The sequence below is a fragment of the Hemicordylus capensis genome, chromosome 6 (assembly GCF_027244095.1).
Source record: "Hemicordylus capensis ecotype Gifberg chromosome 6, rHemCap1.1.pri, whole genome shotgun sequence".
Classification (NCBI taxonomy): domain Eukaryota; kingdom Metazoa; phylum Chordata; class Lepidosauria; order Squamata; family Cordylidae; genus Hemicordylus; species Hemicordylus capensis.
Window position 1 is genome coordinate 23934872 of NC_069662.1, and position 16533 is coordinate 23951404.

Sequence of the window (16533 nt, forward strand, 5' to 3'; positions counted from 1 at the left end):
AAATTCTACAGGTAAAAAGTTCATTTATAGGCCTGAGCTTAATCAAATGACTGAAGGAAAGAGGAGGTGCTTTTAATACCCATGACGTGTGAGCAGAAACACCTCCATCAAACCACCTTCAAAAGCTATCATCTTTCTGAATTGCCCAGGCTTACCCAGTGAGTTTCATAGCCAAAACAATGATTTGAATCCAAGTCCCTCTCACTGTAGGCCAACAGTCTCCATTACAACATACTGACTCTTGCATTAGCACTCAGAGAAATAAGGTGTCATCAGTGAAGACCCCCTCTTGATAAGGTTTTCTGCAGCAAGGTGAAACCTTTGCTCAAGCTTTTTGGGGGTGGGGCCCTATGCAGGTCACTGAAATACAAAGAATGTGGTTATCTAAGCCTATCTAACTTGGCCTTTTGACTGCTAAATGGGCCATCAGTATGTAAATCTCCTCTGCTGAAGACCTGTAGAATACACATGGCCAGTTAGAAGCAAGTAGTGTATATGTTAAAGACTCTGTGTTTAAATGCTAGTGTTGGGCCTGCTGTCTCAGTCAGAACTCTGTTATGACCTGATTCTTCTCAGCAAACAAAAAGTATTTGACTGCAGAGGACCAGGCTTTTCTCACTCTTGCTTCACACTATCATGTTTTATTTGTAAGTTGTTACAACAGTTGCTAAATGCATATATGGAGCCTCTCTGTCTCCTCTCTGGTCAGGGATGTACTGTTATCTACAAAGTGTCCTTGATGTTCTGGTTTAGGGTAGTTCTGTGAAATGTAAAATGCTAACAGTGTCAGCTATTGTTTGGACATGGATGTTGGGTACTGTGATCTATGATGATGGATTCTCAGACCATCTTCCTGGCTTTTGATTGGTCAAGAGGTGTGAAAGTTGTACCCTTTTCCATAAAAGGGTAGAGAGACGCCATCTTGGGGCCGCTCTATCGTTGTTGGATTATATTCCTGTGAGCCGCACTTCATTTATCTCTATAGAGACAAATCAGGTTAAAACCAATCTCCGCTGGTGTGTATCAATTGAGCATCTTATGCACCAGGTAAATGTTCCCGGTTCACAGATAAGAAAGGTGGCTCTCTTATGTTCAGCAAGAGATAGAAAACAGTCCCTATTCATCCCAGGATAGCATCCCTTCAGTAGCTGGTGTCTCCTTTCTGTTTCATAGGAACATAAAAAGCTGACTTATATTGAGAGACCATTGGTCCAGCTAGCTCAGTATTGTTTACACTGACGGGAAGGGGCTCTCCAAGGTTGTGATGAAATGGGTTTTTAGTTTGAACTGGTTAGAGATCTGGTTATGAAGGGGTTAGGTTTCCAAGGAACATAGGAGGCTGACATATTCAGAGTCAGATCTAGCTTAGTATTGTCTACCCAGACTGGCAGCAGCTTCTCCAAAGTTACAGGCAGGAGGAGTCTCTCCCAGACCTATCTTGGAGATGGCCAGGGAGGGAATCTGGGACCTTCTGCAAGCAAGCATGCAGGTGCTCTTCCCAGAAGGGCCCTATCCCCAAAGGGGAATATCTTACAGTGCTCACATGTATTCTCCCACTGAAATGCAAACTGGGGCAGACCCTGCTTACTTAGTAAAGGCAACAATTCATGCTTGCTACCACAAGACCAGATCTCCACAGACCAACTCTCCCTAAGTGGAGCTGGCAGAGACAAGCCCTGCAGCTGTGTCTGGGAAACTCCCTAGTGGAGGGACACCTCCTAGCAGTTAGAACAGTTGGGATTATGTTCGAGAATGTCAGTTGGAGCTACAGCTTCACCGAGCGAGAGTGTCTGTGACAGCGAGTAAGAGGGGTGGAAGTAACGAGAACAAGATTGGGTTCTGAGTCAAATAAGTTGAAAGGTGTCGGGATGCCGGCCCCCACCACCTGAGGGGTCCAAGAAGAGGTGGCTGGCTTTGCTGGGGATGCCGTGGGCCGGGCGGCAGTGCTCGCGGACTCTATGCTCAGGCCAAGTGCTGCCGCCTGCATTGAGAAGAGGCATGGTGGCGTTGCAGTGCCGGCCAATGACACAGGCTGGCCAGCGCTGCCAGCAGGGAAAGGGAGGCGGGGCGGGTGAGGAAGATGAGGTTGTGTGTGTTGGAGATGGAGTTCCAGTGCATCGACCTTTTTGCACCAACTATCCTAATGACCACTAGGGGCATTGGGAGCAGAGGTAGTGAGTGAGGGTCTCCTTACCTGTCTCTACTCTATGACCCCTGATCTGACTCTTCCTCACTTCCTGTGCTGAGTCACAATCTTTCCCTTCCTCCTACAGAGCAGATGGAAACACCTCTCTCCCTCCTTACCTATTCATTGTGTAGTCCTTTTGATTAGTTTCAGGTCTTTCCTGTCCAAGTGTACTTAACCAATAAACACTTAGTATTGAGTTCTATAAGGATCGCCATGTGTATTTTCTCTAAATAGCTGCAACAACTAAACCATCCTCTGCTACCCACTCTGTAACTGGAGTGTGTGCCCATTCCTCGGTGCTTTGCTGTTTTATCCACCGAGGTAAACATGAATAGCCTCTAACAGTGTGACCCAGGAGGTGGCCAATAAAGCTTCATGGGGATGGAGGGGCGAGCAGGCAGCAGCCCAGCCTGTGGCTCCTTATTCAGAGAGAGTTGGGCGAATGAGGAGGAGCAGCTGGAATCAGGGAGCGACGGCTGTCGCAGAGAGGAGCCCACCGCCAGGAGGAGGAACTGGCTGAAGGCAACTCCTCCTGAAACTCTGAGGCCAAGCCCAAGGACTGTGCCAGGTCAGGGCATGGGCTCAGTTGGCGATCTGCATCTCCAGAAAAGAGAAACAGTTACTGAGCTTGGAAAGGAACCCCTGTTATAAATCCAAGATTCATGAACATGTTCTTTGTACCTAAAGTCTGCACTGTGAAGATACTCTGTGTGTGTGTAAGCCTGGGAGAAGGCTGGGCTAAGGAGAACCAGGAAAAGTTCTGTAAAAATAAACACAGTTATAATTATAAGATATGAGTGCTGAGAAGAAAGTGAATGTAAAACTAGACTCATAGAAGTGTTTATACCAGAAGTAACTGAAAGTAAACTGTACTATCATAGAAACTGTTCTATAACCAAGCAAAAGTACTACTATACTTTTAAAGCAGAGAGACAAGCATAGGTGGAACTGGGGGGGGGGGCAGGCAGGGCACGTGCCCTAGGCGCCACTGAGGTGGGGGTGCCACGCCAGTTCCTGCCACCCTCACCCCATTGCCCACCTGCCCAGCCCCAGGGCCCCTCAGCCACTTGCCTCCAGCTCCAGCCTAGGATCAGAGCAGCCTGCAAACTGCAGAGCTCTCTTCTCCCTGCCTCTCAGCTGATCGGCGGGTGGGCGGGGCTTCCAGAGAGGCCTCTGAGTAGGCCTCCCTGAAGCCTGAACTGGGCAGGTCCCAGCAAGCCAGGAAGGAGGCTGGCAGAGCTCCTTGCAGCAGACCAGACCATCCAGCACAGCTTTTGCAAGGTAGGCTGTGAATTCCTTTTTGTGGTTACCCCCGTATATAGGGATCTGCTTGCCACAGGGCTTTGATATGGGTGGTGGGGCGAGACTGAGAAGTCTCTGAATATTTAATTTAAAACAGACTGAAAAATGTGCTGGCTTTAAAAACAAAAACTATCTAAGGCCTGTAAGTGGCTTGTTTCATGTCAGAAAATTACAAAAACTTCTGGAACAAATATTTATTTATTCTTTCATTCATTTATAAATGCACTTATGTTCCAGTTGTTTTGCAACCCAGAAGGTCTGAGTGAGAACTGTGAAGCATGTGTTGTGCTTTTATTTTATTTTTCTTGTGTGTGAAATGCTCTCCAATAACTTGCAGGGACTTCAGGGTCAATCTGGCAAACATATGAATGCAGCACCTCCATTCCAGAGGAGATGTGTGTTAAAGCGCTTTAAAAGCCTCGTGTGAAAAACCTCCTGGAATCAAACTTCACTGAATTTGTTCAGAATTCTGAGAAAACAAACACAGGCTCACCCTGCATGGTTGAGAGTCTCCTTTGCTAATCTGCAGCGAGGGGGCCATTTTAATAATTATTGTTTCTAGTGTGTTCTAGGCATTAAAAGTAGCACAAATATATAGTACTCAATGCATATCACTATATACTGTGAAGTGTGCATGTGTGTATTCAGTGAAATGTATTTCCAGGCAGCATACTTATTTTGAAATATCAGACTTAAATCCTTGGGGGCCTGGGATGTGTGTAGGCCCTGGACTTTGAGGGGCTGGGGGCCCATTTTAAAATCTCATCTTGGCCCATTCCAACCTTGCTATGCCCCTGGCGGTCACTACACATGGGTTTCTGCACAACACCTGCACAGAAGAAACTTCCATGTAGAAAATGTGTCTCTTGTAAATTGACCCTGAATTTTCCATCCATGACTGGGATATTTGAGAGTTAGAGTCAATAATAAAAGAACAGCACACTGCTTGTGACAGGAAGGGGCAAATTACAATGATTTCTTAGTCTGGCAGGGGCTGGTTTTGGCCCTGGCAGAACTTGTCTGTCTGCTCCTGTTGCAAATGCCTCTGTCTAGTGTGGCAAACTAATGTATCCTCCTCCCTCTTGGTGTCAAAGTAAGCACTGGTGTGGTGAATGCACATATACCCCATCATGAGCCAACAGTCATCATAAGACAAAGGCTGGCAGGAATCATTCACTGGTTTATAGACCACCACCACCACCACCTTCTTCTTCCCCTATTTTGCTAGTGGCTATTTGGGCAGGTGATCCTCTAGGACAAAGTCGTGTTCTTTAAAAAGAATGAGATGAGACAGAGAAAATGACACTTGGAATCCTCGCATAACTCCTGACTGTTGTTCTAAGTCTTTTACAGAGATGGCTCATGTTTTCAGGTTTTGATCAACAACCATGTCTAGATGGTACAGTGTTCCTTTTAACAAGGATTTCCAGATATTGTTGACTACAAGTCCCATCATTCCTGTTTGGACAGGGGAGCAATTTCTGTGCTTGCCCTAGGCACTATTTTCCCTAGTTATGCCTCTGGAGACAATCACACCTCTGAATCTGTAAATTGTTTTCTGAAATATTAAAGGAAAATGTCGCTGTCTATACCCTCACGCCTACAACACTGTGTTACCAAACCTGAAGATCCCTATAAAGTTCTAATTATATAAAGAACATATGGTGGCAGCGAAACAAGATCCGGTTGAGAAGATTAGAAAGTAAAATCTTTAAATAAACCTTAGTACATACGCACAAAATCTCCCCCCACTCCATCACAAAGGTTATAGACAGGAGTCTTTCCGAACCATACCTGGAGGTTTCACGGCCAGAAACCGTAGGTGGGTGTGTGGGCTGTGAACCAGAACTTCTGGGTTTTCTTGGAAAGGGCAACCGGACTGGGACTGAGAAGACACCCCCACCCCCCACCCCCACCCCACTGCTGTCCTTTCTCTGCCTTCTTTATTTGCTTTACCACACTGCTGACATTTCAGCCCCTGCCCTCACTCTACCATTCCAACCCCCAGAGGGATTTCTGATCAATCCAAACACAGGAAAAGGTTTTTTCTTGCCAACTTCTTTCATAACACTTTCCCCCTTGGTGTTCCCCTTGGTTTCATATTCTAGCATGTTTACTCCGAATGGACTTTAGTTGCACAGGGGAGCCATTTATGTTTTTTGTGGGAGGGGGCAGAGGATTCTTTGGAGGGGGGCAGAGGATTCTTTTGCCACAATTCAATGTGCAGCTGCTCACTTTCACTCCTTCCTTGCCAGGATGAAGACAGACAGAGAGCCAGAACGCCCTGACTTAATTCCCATTCAAGGGATCCCCCTGGTAAAATACTTTGCTGAGGTCATGGGCGAGGTGGAGGGGTTTCAAGCGCATCCGGATGACTTGCTGATCTCCACGTACCCCAAGTCTGGTGAGTGATGCCTCAGGCTGTGTTTGTAACAGACAGAGAAAGTATACTAGAGGCCCTCTAAGATGCAGAGAAACAGAGATGTTTTACAGTTTCTGGATGGATCACTGGCTTGGGGAGATGAAGACACTGAAGTCTTGTTTGTTTGTTTGTGTGTTTGTTTGTTGTTCAATTTATTGCTCAGTTCCATAAAACTCATCCCAAGGTGGTTTACAAAAGTTAATAAAATTCCATAAAATTACATTAAAATATTAAAATCAATTAAGACCATAAAAAACCATAAAAACATAAAAAGCAACACCCATAAACTACTACGATGGATATTTATATACTGCCCTTCAACCAAAGTTCTCACAGTGGTTTACACAGAAAAATAATTAATACATAAATAAGATGGAAAAAGACAAAGTGGCCAAAAAACAGAGAGATTGCCAACCCCAAAAGGGTAAAAGTCTGAACAAATAAAAGTGGTTTTAGTTGTATTTTAAAGGCAGCCACAGATACCAAAGAATGGACACCCACTGGGAGAGCATTCCAGAGCCTGGGGCCAACAACAGAAAAGGCCCTGTCCTAGGTGCATGATAATCAAGCCTACCTCAGCGATGGCACATGGAGTAAAGCCCCTTCCAATTATCTTGTGGGGTGAGCAGAGACCCTTGGGGGTTGGGCTGATTAATCCCATGGTTGGGCTGATTCCCTGATTCAAATCCCCCTGCCCCAGTCCCCAAAGCTGCTATTAGCCACAAAGGGGGAAACTTAACAGGCACAATTTGTGTCCAGCAATTTCCCTCCTAATGGCTCTCTTTGAAGGAGATTTGGCTTGGGCATGGGGGGATATGGCGAGATCCTTATCCTTCATTATATGACCCTACCAGGCCTGCACAACATAAGGCCTGTGCGGGGGGGGCAGATTCTCCCCCAGGGTCTTTTTTACTGGCCCCCAGGTAGGAATGTCCTGCAGCACCATAGGAGCTGGAAACGGCCTTACGGTGCCATCCTATGCATGTTTACTTATAAATACTTCCCACACTTTATCCAATGAGGCTTACTTCCCAGGACTGCAGTTTCCTAGGATCATAGCCTGAAAGTGACACTGATTTAGGAAGAGGAGAGGGCATTTGTTTGGGGCTGACATGCACTCCAAGGGCCCCACTGACTCGGCAGGGATAAGCCTATTTTCTGGCCAATATCCTTGTTTAAAAATTTAAAATGGAGGCAATTGTAAACCCCTCCTGTATTCTACCAAAGAAAACCACAGGGCTCTGTGGGTGCCAGGAGTTGTAAGGAACTTGACGGCACACATTACTTTACTTTAGGGGGCATGAAATTCAAGGTTTATGTGAACCTGGCTTCAGTCTTGGGTTTCCCTCCTTCTACTGCAATGCTGATCTGGAACGCGCAATCACACTTGTCATGTCCCATCAGGAACCACCTGGATCAGCGAAGTCATAGACTTGATCCGTAAAGAGGGTGATGCGGAGCAATGCAGGCAAAACCCCATCTACATGCGAATCCCCTTCTTGGAGTTTGCTGTCCCTGAACTCCCCTCAGGTAAGACACTCTGGGAGCTCCCCATTCCGGGGCATGGGGCGGGAACGCTAGCTGCCTGAGAGGGGAGAATCCCTTGGGGGTACTAAAAGGCTGGGATGGGCAGGCTCCAGCACCAACCTTATTTAGCTCCCAAAATCCAGACCTGAGTGCAAAACGGTGGCTCAGAAAGATGGACATATTAATTTAGGGAACAAGGTGCCTCTCTGACCACAACTTCAGCCCAGGAACTGGTTTTCAGTGCCAGAACTGAACTCACAAAATCCATGTGAAAATCCACTCCTGGTTTCCCCCCCAAGCACTCAACATTTCAGCAGCATAAGGGGTGGGGTAGGTGTTGCTGTAGGTGTTGTTACAGTGGGTGTTCAAAATCCTTGCTGACCTACTGCAGGGGTTCCCAACCTTAGGTCCCTCGATGTCGCTGGATTACAACTCCCATAATCCCCAGCAAAGTAGACCACAGCCTACCTACCTCCTGCCTGCTTCTGCTCCAGAGGGCAGTGTTTGGACAGTTAGTGAAGGATGGGGAGACAGTATGAAACAGCCCATTCATTGCCTCTGTTTCCCCTGCAGGCATCGAGCTGCTCAGAAATGTACCCCCTCCGCACGTGATTAAAACCCACCTTCCTGTCCAATTGCTCCCCAAATCCTTCTGGGAAACAAAGTGCAAGGTAAGAGGGAGCAGGCTGCTTGAATCTAGCATGAGGCCATTGAGAGAGGCTACCAACATTTCAGAGTGGAATGGTGGGGTGGGGTGGGAAACTCGCGAGAAAGGAAAGCAGTCAGGTGTGTATTCCATGCCGAAGCAAGTAGCGAGTTAAGGATCCTGGACACCTCAGGTTTCATTGTGTTTTGTTTTTTTTTAAGCAAATTTCTAGCCCTTATAAAACTGCTGGGATCTGAGAAGCCAGAGGGGAGGGCTATGCAGGGTGTTCAGGAGACATGGGAGTACTTTCAGTGCCCTGCATAACTGGCAGAAGCAGACTAAATGAAGCTTGATTTGCATATTATATGATGTTAGTGTCAATCTGAATTTTTTATGTCAGCCCCAAGCTTTCTATGAAGGGATGGGTTATAAGGCTTTTAAATAAACAAGCATTCTTCCTCCCATAACAGATAATCTACGTGGCCAGGAATGCCAAAGATGTAGCCGTCTCATATTATTTTTTTAACCAAATGACTAAAGTACAACCACATCCTGGAACATGGAATGAATTCCTGGAAAAGTTTATGGCTGGGGATGGTAAGGACAGTGTGATGGGTGATGAACCCTGTAGGATAGGATTTCAGAAAGGTCTGAACACAACTTAGCACCAGAATATGGTGTCTGGAGCTTGATTGCATACCTGGAGGCTTTACACATGGGGCTTCTGCTCCGAATCTCCTTCGGGAGAGTGTGTGTGTTCACACATCAGCCAAACTTACCCCAAACTGCCGACGAGATCCTTGGACCCACTCCACACATGTTGGGCTTTGTGATGCAACTTCTAGCTTATTTTGAGGTATTTCCAGATTTTTAAAATGCTGGTTTTAAGCTACTTTTTCTGAAAATGTGGGAGCAAATGGGAGAGCCACTGATGTAGAATCATTAGCATGATAAGAAGGATCTCTTTACAAATGCAGATCTATCTCTGCTCAGAGAATTCTCTCTCCACCCACACCACCATTGACTAGGAAGGAAAACACTAATGCCTTCCATGTGTACTTGCAAAAATGAAAGCCAAGAGCTCAGGGGAGGGGCTGCTTCCCTCAATGCTGCGAGTGTGATTCGAAGTGGCTTCGCTCAACATTTACCCCGAAGCCTGAAGCCAAATATGAATAACCTCCAGGTATTGAGAGCCATCTCACATGATACCTGGTTTGGAACTCTGTGAACTACTACCACTACTATTTATATACCACTCTTCAACAAAAATCCACAAAGTAGTTTACATAGAAAAATGAATAATAAATAGGACGATTCCCTGTCCCAGAAGGCTCATAATCTAAAAAGAAACATACGGTAGACACCAGCAACAACCACTAGAGGGATGCTGTGCTGGGGCTGGAGAGGACCAGTTGTTCTCTCCCTGCTAAACACAAGAGAATCACTGCTTTGAAAGGTGCCCCTTTGCTCAGTTAAGTAGAGGTTCAAATCTGGACCTTGTTCTCTGGTTCTTCCTTCTGTCTGGGAGGGTAGGGCACTAGGGATCTTCAGGCACAAGGTCACACAAACACATGCAGGTCCCTTGTATTAGATCTGTGCTCAGGTTTCTCACCAGGGAATGGAGGGGAGTGGGATTATGTTGGTTGCCCACCACTCCTGCAAGCCCCACCCCTGACCTCTGCATGTAGAGGCACTAATGAGAAGAGGGTTTCTATGTGTGTGCAGCTATACATGTGTAAATCCACTGAATGGGGACCCTGATCCACCAGCGTATCTGACTTTAGACAGGGAAGGCTGTATGTATGCACAGCGCCACATATACCGAAACCCCATTCTCTTCTGGAGGATGAGGCCGTAGCCCTGGCAACATCTCAGGGATGAGGCCTGAAACTTTGGATTGCTGCTGCCAGTCAGTGTAAACCATACTGAGCTAGATAAGCCAATATAAGGCACTGGCAGCTTCTTGTATTGCTGACGAATGTGTGTAGGACATGGACAGAATTTGCAGGGGTGCAGCTGTCAAGGAGTGGGGCCAGCGGGCACAATTCTGCTCTCTGTCCACACATGGGTGGTATGTGTGGACGGGAACACAAGCCCAGCCCTACAAAGTCAGACAGGCAGATCTCTGCTAACTCTCAGCCAGAGTTTCTCCCAGCCCTGTCACCAGGGCGCTTTCCAGACGAGACCCTACAACCGGGTCAGGACGTGTCTCGGCAGTGTGCTTCCACACTTCCTGTGTCACGACACCGCAGTCCCTATGCGGACAGCAGGGTGCCATTCACATTTCCAGTGCCTTCTTGTGAATTTAATCGCTGCCATATAGAGATAGGACGTCATATATCCGGCGTGAAAATGTCGCTGTTTTTTCGGGTTGTTAGTTTCCGCAAGACTGCTCCCCCTGCTGTTTACGTCCCAGATGCGACTTGCCTAAACGGAGGCATTTTGCTGCTGATGAGCAGCTAGTCTGGAAAGCGCCCAGAGATATTTTACCTGGAGACTGAAGCTAGCATTTTAAGTATGCATAGTATAAGCTGCACCCTTGAGCAAAGAACTTCCCCCAGAGCAGTGGACCTGGGGCATCTACTTTCTAGAAGGACCTCACTAAAGCCCATCTCTCTTCACAGTCCCTTATGGATCCTGGTACGACCACGTCAAAGGCTGGTGGGACAAGAGAAAAGAACAGAGGATGCTCTACCTCTTCTATGAAGACCTGAAAGAGGCAAGAGACCTCTCCTCTCCCCCCTCATCTTAAGCATCCTTCCCCTCTTCAAGTGCTATAGTTTTTTACCCCTTCCCAGTTTAACTGTCTCAGTGACAGTACTGCCAAAAGAGGAAAGGAAATAGAAACCAGCCCTAATAAGTATCTACAGTCCGCTTTCCAAGATTGCTTCTACCCCTCTCGCCCCAGACTCAGACCACCCCTTTTACTCTGCATTAGACCAAAGGTCCATAGTTCCCCCTTTTAACTGCCAGTAGCAGTCAGCTTGCGATTAGTTCTGGAAGCTCACAAATTGGGGGTGATGGTGATGGCCACCCCACATGGTTCGTCCCCATTTTTTAATAGCCCTAACCCTCTGAATATGGAGGTTCAGTGATCATGTTTCACAGACATGTGCACATATGTACTCGCGCAGAGTCTCAAAAGGAAATAGGGATGGCCAGTACTGGAGCATCAGTCACTAGCTATGCTGTCCCAGGTGGGTTCATTGGCCCAACTGGGGTTCCAGCGGAGCCAGGGGTCTGGGTGGAAGTAAGAGTTCCAGGCAGGACCTGGGCCTCATCGGGTCAGGTGTCAGAATCTTGGCAGGTCAGGTGTCAGAATCTTGGGTGCAATGAGAAGGAAAGGATGAGCTGGATAACTGCATCAAAGCAGGGAAGCTGTTGCTCCAGCAAAGAGCTGAGGTTGAAATGCAAGCTTTTGTAGGTTGCTGACTAGTTAGAGTGGTTTAGCTCGACATCAGGTCCTTGAAGGATTCTTTGGAGTCGGAGGATGAGGACAGGGCCGTACCCTTGGGTTGTGGGGGTGCTGGATCTGGCATTCCTGGTCACTTGATGTGGGATGGGGTTTCAGTGAAGTGGAGCCCCCTGTAGCCTGGGCCATAGGGACTCCGCACTCTGCCCATCCCCTGAACCTTCCACTTTGTTTCCCAGTTGTGTGTGTGTGTGTGTGGGGGGATACCAACTGTGATCATGATGCCCTCCTTAGGAGAGCTGGTCTTGTGGTAGCAAACATGACATGTCCCCTTTGCTAAGCAGGGTCCACCCTGGTTTGCATTTGGAAGGGAGACGACATGTGAGCACTGGAAGACGTTTCCCTTAGGGGATGGAGCCGCTCTGGGAAGAGCAGAAGGCTTCAAGTTCCATCCCTGGCAGCATCTCCAAGAGAGACCCCTGCCTGCAACCTCAGAGAAGCCGCTGCCAGCCTGGGTAGGCAATACTGAGCTAGATGGACCGATAGTCTGACTCAGTATAAGGCAGCTTCCTATATTCCTATCTGGAGGTGTGATGGCCCCCCAGATCAGCAGCCGGTCTAGAGATGGGAGAGTCCATCCTTTTATTTATTTGGCGACAACATATCCCTCTCTCCTGCCCATGAGAAAAGCCCCCAAACATTGCTTCTCCTCTAGGATCCACAGCGGGAAATCCGGAAAGTAATGGAATTCCTGCAGAGGCCCCCTGATGCTCGCCTGGTGGAGAAGATTGCACACCTCACTTCTTTCAAAGAGATGCGTCAGAACAGCATGACCAATTACACAAGCATCCCCACCGCACTTATGGACCACAAGATCTCCCCGTTCATGAGGAAGGGTGAGCTGGCCAGGCAGCAGAAGTCTGTGTGTCTCTAGTGCTCAGAATAAGGGTGGCATCTGGAGAGATTATTAACATTGCAGGGACTGGGGAAGTATCCAAAGAATTGCCTTGTTGGATCAGGCCAGAGCTCTGGCTGGTTCATCCTCTTATCTCCCAAGAGTAGCCAGTAAGATAACTCCAGAAGCAAACAAGAGGGGCATGATGATGATGATGATGATGACCTCCCCCCTTCCGTCTGCCCCCAGCAATATGGTACCCAGAGGCCTCCTCTTCCTCTCTGAAGCCCTATTCTCACTCATTATGTCCAACCCTTGTGCAATGAGTGTACAGTGTATGCTGGTCCAGCTCTGTACCCAGGTACAGTTATTCACATGTCATGATGAATGCAGGCACAGCAATATACTTCCTATCTGCACTCTGCATCTGAGGGTCCTGTATCCAGTTTCGCCTTGACAACGGATGCAGGTATAGCCCTTTGCATAAAAGCATGTACGAGTGTACAGACATTTGCACACTTGTACAACATAATGTCTGAATTGCCAGATATTTTGTGGATTAGACTTGGAAGATTGGGGTCTGAGCCTGGGAGTTGGGTGGGAGGCGAACAGACAATCACTTCCTGCACCTCCTACTTTGTTTCCCTCACACACGGGTAGAAAGCGGGAGTGTGCACAGATCCCAAAACTGGGTAGGAGAAGCATCCTACTCAGTTTTTGGTCATGTGAATGAGACGATTATCTTTTGGTACTGCTTACGACCTGTAGGGTGCATCCGTATTCTTAGGTGGATGGGGGGAGGGGATGCTGAGGCTGGGAATGGCCACACAATGGCCGGGCCGAGGACCAGACCGCCACCTCTTCCTCCCCCACTCCCCTGAATGTGGCTTCCTGGCTGGGAATACGGGAAGTCTTCCTCACCTCTTCTTCAGGTCCTGGAAGTTGTGGTCATTCAGAGCAGCCCAGGGGAGGGCCAGTGTTGGGGAAAGTCAGTGGCCTCAGCTGAGGAGAGAAGTAGGGGTGTGGGGTTGGGGGAAAGGTCTGAACTCTTCTTTCCTCCCACAGCTATCAAATCTGACAGGATTTTAAGTGTATAAAAGGTATAACCCTGTAGCTCAGGGGGAGGCAACCTCGGCTCTCCAGACATTCTTGAATGGCAGCTCCCATCACCCCCAGCCACCATTTATTGGGGTTGCCTGCCACTTGCTCTGGCTTCGCCCCTTTGAGTCGTCAGTGGCTTGACTACTCTTCTTTCCCCAACCCAGGAATCACCGGTGACTGGAAGAACCAATTCACAGTGGCTCAAAATGAACGGTTTGACGCCAATTACAAGAAGCAAATGGAAGGAACAACCCTCCAATTCCGGACAGAGATCTGAGGACTTTGGCTTCCTTTGAGGCAGGAGGCCTCCATGCGACGAGGCCTCTTTCCCACAATGTTTTAAAACACTCTCCTAGCTTCATTAACACCAAGACGGTGGTAGGTTCGGTTTAAGACTAAATTCATCCACGTGGGTTCCTTATGGTTGACTAAATCTTCAGGTATACTTAGGAGTGGTGGTGACAAATCGAAGCCATGATGCCTGGATTCTCTCCCATGTTCAAATGCTTCTGAACACTCACAGTCTGTGTTTTCTCTCTCGCTAGCAACTCGTTCTTGCCTCTCCATGCTGGTGAAGGAGTGCCACTTTCTCCATTTCCTCTAGGATTCCTCTCTTGGTGATGAGATAGTTCTCATTTCCTTCTCTGGTCTCTATCACTTTCAGCCAGCTAAACAGGGCGGCTCTTTTATGAGGCAAGATGAAGCAGTTGCCTCAGGCGGCAGATTACTGGGACACGAGCAGGGTGGCAAGATGCCCCCGACTGCTGCCGTCAGAGCAGCTCATTGGGACCAAACGGACTCCTGCAAAGCTTACAAAAAGCCCAAGGAGAGATGTGGAGGCTGCAGGCAACCTTCCCTCCTCCCTGCTCCCCTAGCCCTTTCAAAGCTTGCAAGGGCTGGTTTTGAAAGGAGCCTGGCCCTCACCAAGGGCATAGGGAAAGGCAGCATTTTCCCACTCACCTCAGACATCGCAATACTCTGGCCCACCCCTGCAGCCAAAGGTCTCCTCCTAGAAGGTAGACTCGAAGGGGCAGGGACCTGTCTGTGTTGCCTACTGTGACTCTTGAGATGCTAGGTACATTGATGGCATGGTGTAAGTGATTATGTTGTTGGAGAAACCAACCTTCAGGGTGAATCACGATGCCTTTGTAGTCTTTGCAGCACATCCCAGTGCAAGGAAGCTGCTGTCAAGCTCTGAAGCCACTCAACTTCCTCTCCAAATTTCCCCTAGTTTCTTATCAAGAGCAAATACTGACTCCTCTTCAGTGGCAATTTATGGCTGTGCAGCTGGTTTAACTCTTAAACTTGCCCTGTCAACAGAAGGGGAACATGTTCGTGAACGTTCCAAGTTCCCTCCCTGGCCTCTCCAGGATAAGGCTGAGAGAGATTCCTGCCTGCAACCTTGGAGAAGCTGCTGCCAGTCTGTGTAGACAATACTGAGCTAGATGGCCCAAGGGTCTGACTCAGTATATGGCAGCTTCCTATGTTCCTATGTGTGTTACCAAAAGGAAGGCTGCAGTCCTATGCACACTTCCTTGAGAGTAAAACCCATAAAACTCAGTAGGACACTTCTGAGTAAAGATGTGCAACGGACTGGCCCTGGAATGCATGCTCTCTCTAGCCCTGTTCAGACGACATCTGTTCCAACAACTGTGCAGTGCACACAGCTCCAGATCTCTACACAGGTACAAGTATTCACATTTTATGTTGAACACAGGTACAGCAGCACACTTTCTGTACCCAGCATTTGAGGGGGGCTATATCCAGGTTCACTTTTCAAATGAACGCAGGTACAAGTCATTCACACAAAAACATGTATGAGTGTACAGACACTCGCACAGCATAATGTCGGAAGAGCCCCCGCCCTCACTCTTGCTTTGTCTCTACAGAGCCTTTTGGAAGTTGACGCAGACCAGAAAGGCTCACTTAGTCTCTTATGAAATTTAGTAAATGTATTATTTTTAGTACAATTTTAGTAAATACGTTTTGTAAGTCATTTCGGGGGAAACAAACAGACATGTCTATAAATGCCCCCAAATGTTCAGGTTGGCATTCTGCTCACATATCCATTTCCATTAATAAAGGCACTTTTTCTTGTAGAAGTTTCTCATTGCCTCCCTTTGTGAAATCTAATCACGTTAATCTGGGCATAAACCAACCATTTCTCCCTTCCAGGTCCATCTTTGGGGCTTGGCATTGTCTGGCAGCTGCCCAGGACCCAGGGCCCTCCAAAGGGCCCACTTAGGTGAACCTTGATACAGTTTACTCTACCTCCAGCCATATGGCAATTCAGACTGAGTCATGTTAATCTGAGCCAACGCCCTGCAAAAACACATAATCGGCATATTCTGATCAGAATAAAAACTAATATTGCTCAAGATCACCACTCCATTGAAATGAATTATCCATCAGCTATTTGCATATCCATCCCAAAGTGTCTCATGTGAGTGGGAAGACGCTTTGGCTTGCCCAGGCTGATTCTGACCTCCTCCACCACTTGCTAGTGTTGCCAACTCGAACTGAAGCTGTTCCTGGAGATTTCTTTCCAAATATCAAGCCATTAAAATCTCCAGGATCGCTTCACTGGGGTTTAATGCTGATTCCTGGAGACCGCAGGCAGGCCAATTGTAGAGCGCTGGCCAGTGGCTTCTCTTGCTACAGCAACCTGACATCCATCTTACAATGTTCTTTGTTGTGGTCTGATGGACATTCACATGGAGGATGTCTGTGCACGCGCAGACCACATCTTAGAACTTTCCAGAGCTTAGATATGATTTTGGCAGTAATCCAGCCTCCCTATAGCCACACCCGAAGCACTTACTCGCCTAATTCTCTGTCTTTTTTCAGACCACAGCAACAGCAACATCAGAAGACCTTCTTGTCACCCATGCACCTGAGAGGAGTAGTTGTTTTTTTAAGACAGATGGTATATCCTTTTTACCTCGTCTTCTCATTGTTTTTCAGTTTATTCCCCTCTTCCTGTCATCTCATTCTTTTGCTCTTTTGGGTTAGAGTTTTTAGTTTTTACATCCCCCCACCT

The 16533-nt window shown here is 47.7% G+C and overlaps 1 protein-coding gene across 3 annotated transcripts; it reads left to right on the forward strand.

The window, feature by feature from the left end:
• The first annotated feature begins 3374 nt into the window (after nt 1–3374).
• On the forward strand, nt 3375–16533 carry LOC128330255 (sulfotransferase 1A1-like). 3 transcript variants are annotated; one of them, XM_053262811.1, is made up of 8 exons: nt 3375–3469; nt 5746–5894; nt 7317–7442; nt 8013–8110; nt 8556–8682; nt 10710–10804; nt 12213–12393; nt 13658–15595. In XM_053262811.1, exons 2-8 carry the CDS (start codon nt 5747–5749, stop codon nt 13768–13770), a joined length of 888 nt encoding a protein of 295 aa, XP_053118786.1. In that variant the 5' UTR covers nt 3375–3469; nt 5746; the 3' UTR covers nt 13771–15595. The 3 variants fall into 3 exon arrangements, 2 of the variants coding, with proteins under 2 accessions (XP_053118786.1, XP_053118787.1); XM_053262812.1 differs by lacking the exon at nt 3375–3469 and adding an exon at nt 5496–5531; XR_008310027.1 differs by lacking the exon at nt 3375–3469 and adding an exon at nt 16341–16533 and having other exon boundaries at nt 5613–5894; nt 13658–13871.

What these genes read in the sequence shown, in the direction of transcription:
- LOC128330255 (XM_053262811.1), top strand. Translation starts at nt 5,747, where the DNA reads ATGAAGACAGACAGAGAGCCAGAACGCCCTGACTTAATTCCCATTCAA. An exon ending in CTCCACGTACCCCAAGTCTG is followed by an intron (nt 5,895 to 7,316) that starts GTGAGTGATGCC and finishes ATGTCCCATCAG; the next exon opens with GAACCACCTGGATCAGCGAA. An exon ending in TCTATGAAGACCTGAAAGAG is followed by an intron (nt 10,805 to 12,212) that starts GCAAGAGACCTC and finishes CTTCTCCTCTAG; the next exon opens with GATCCACAGCGGGAAATCCG.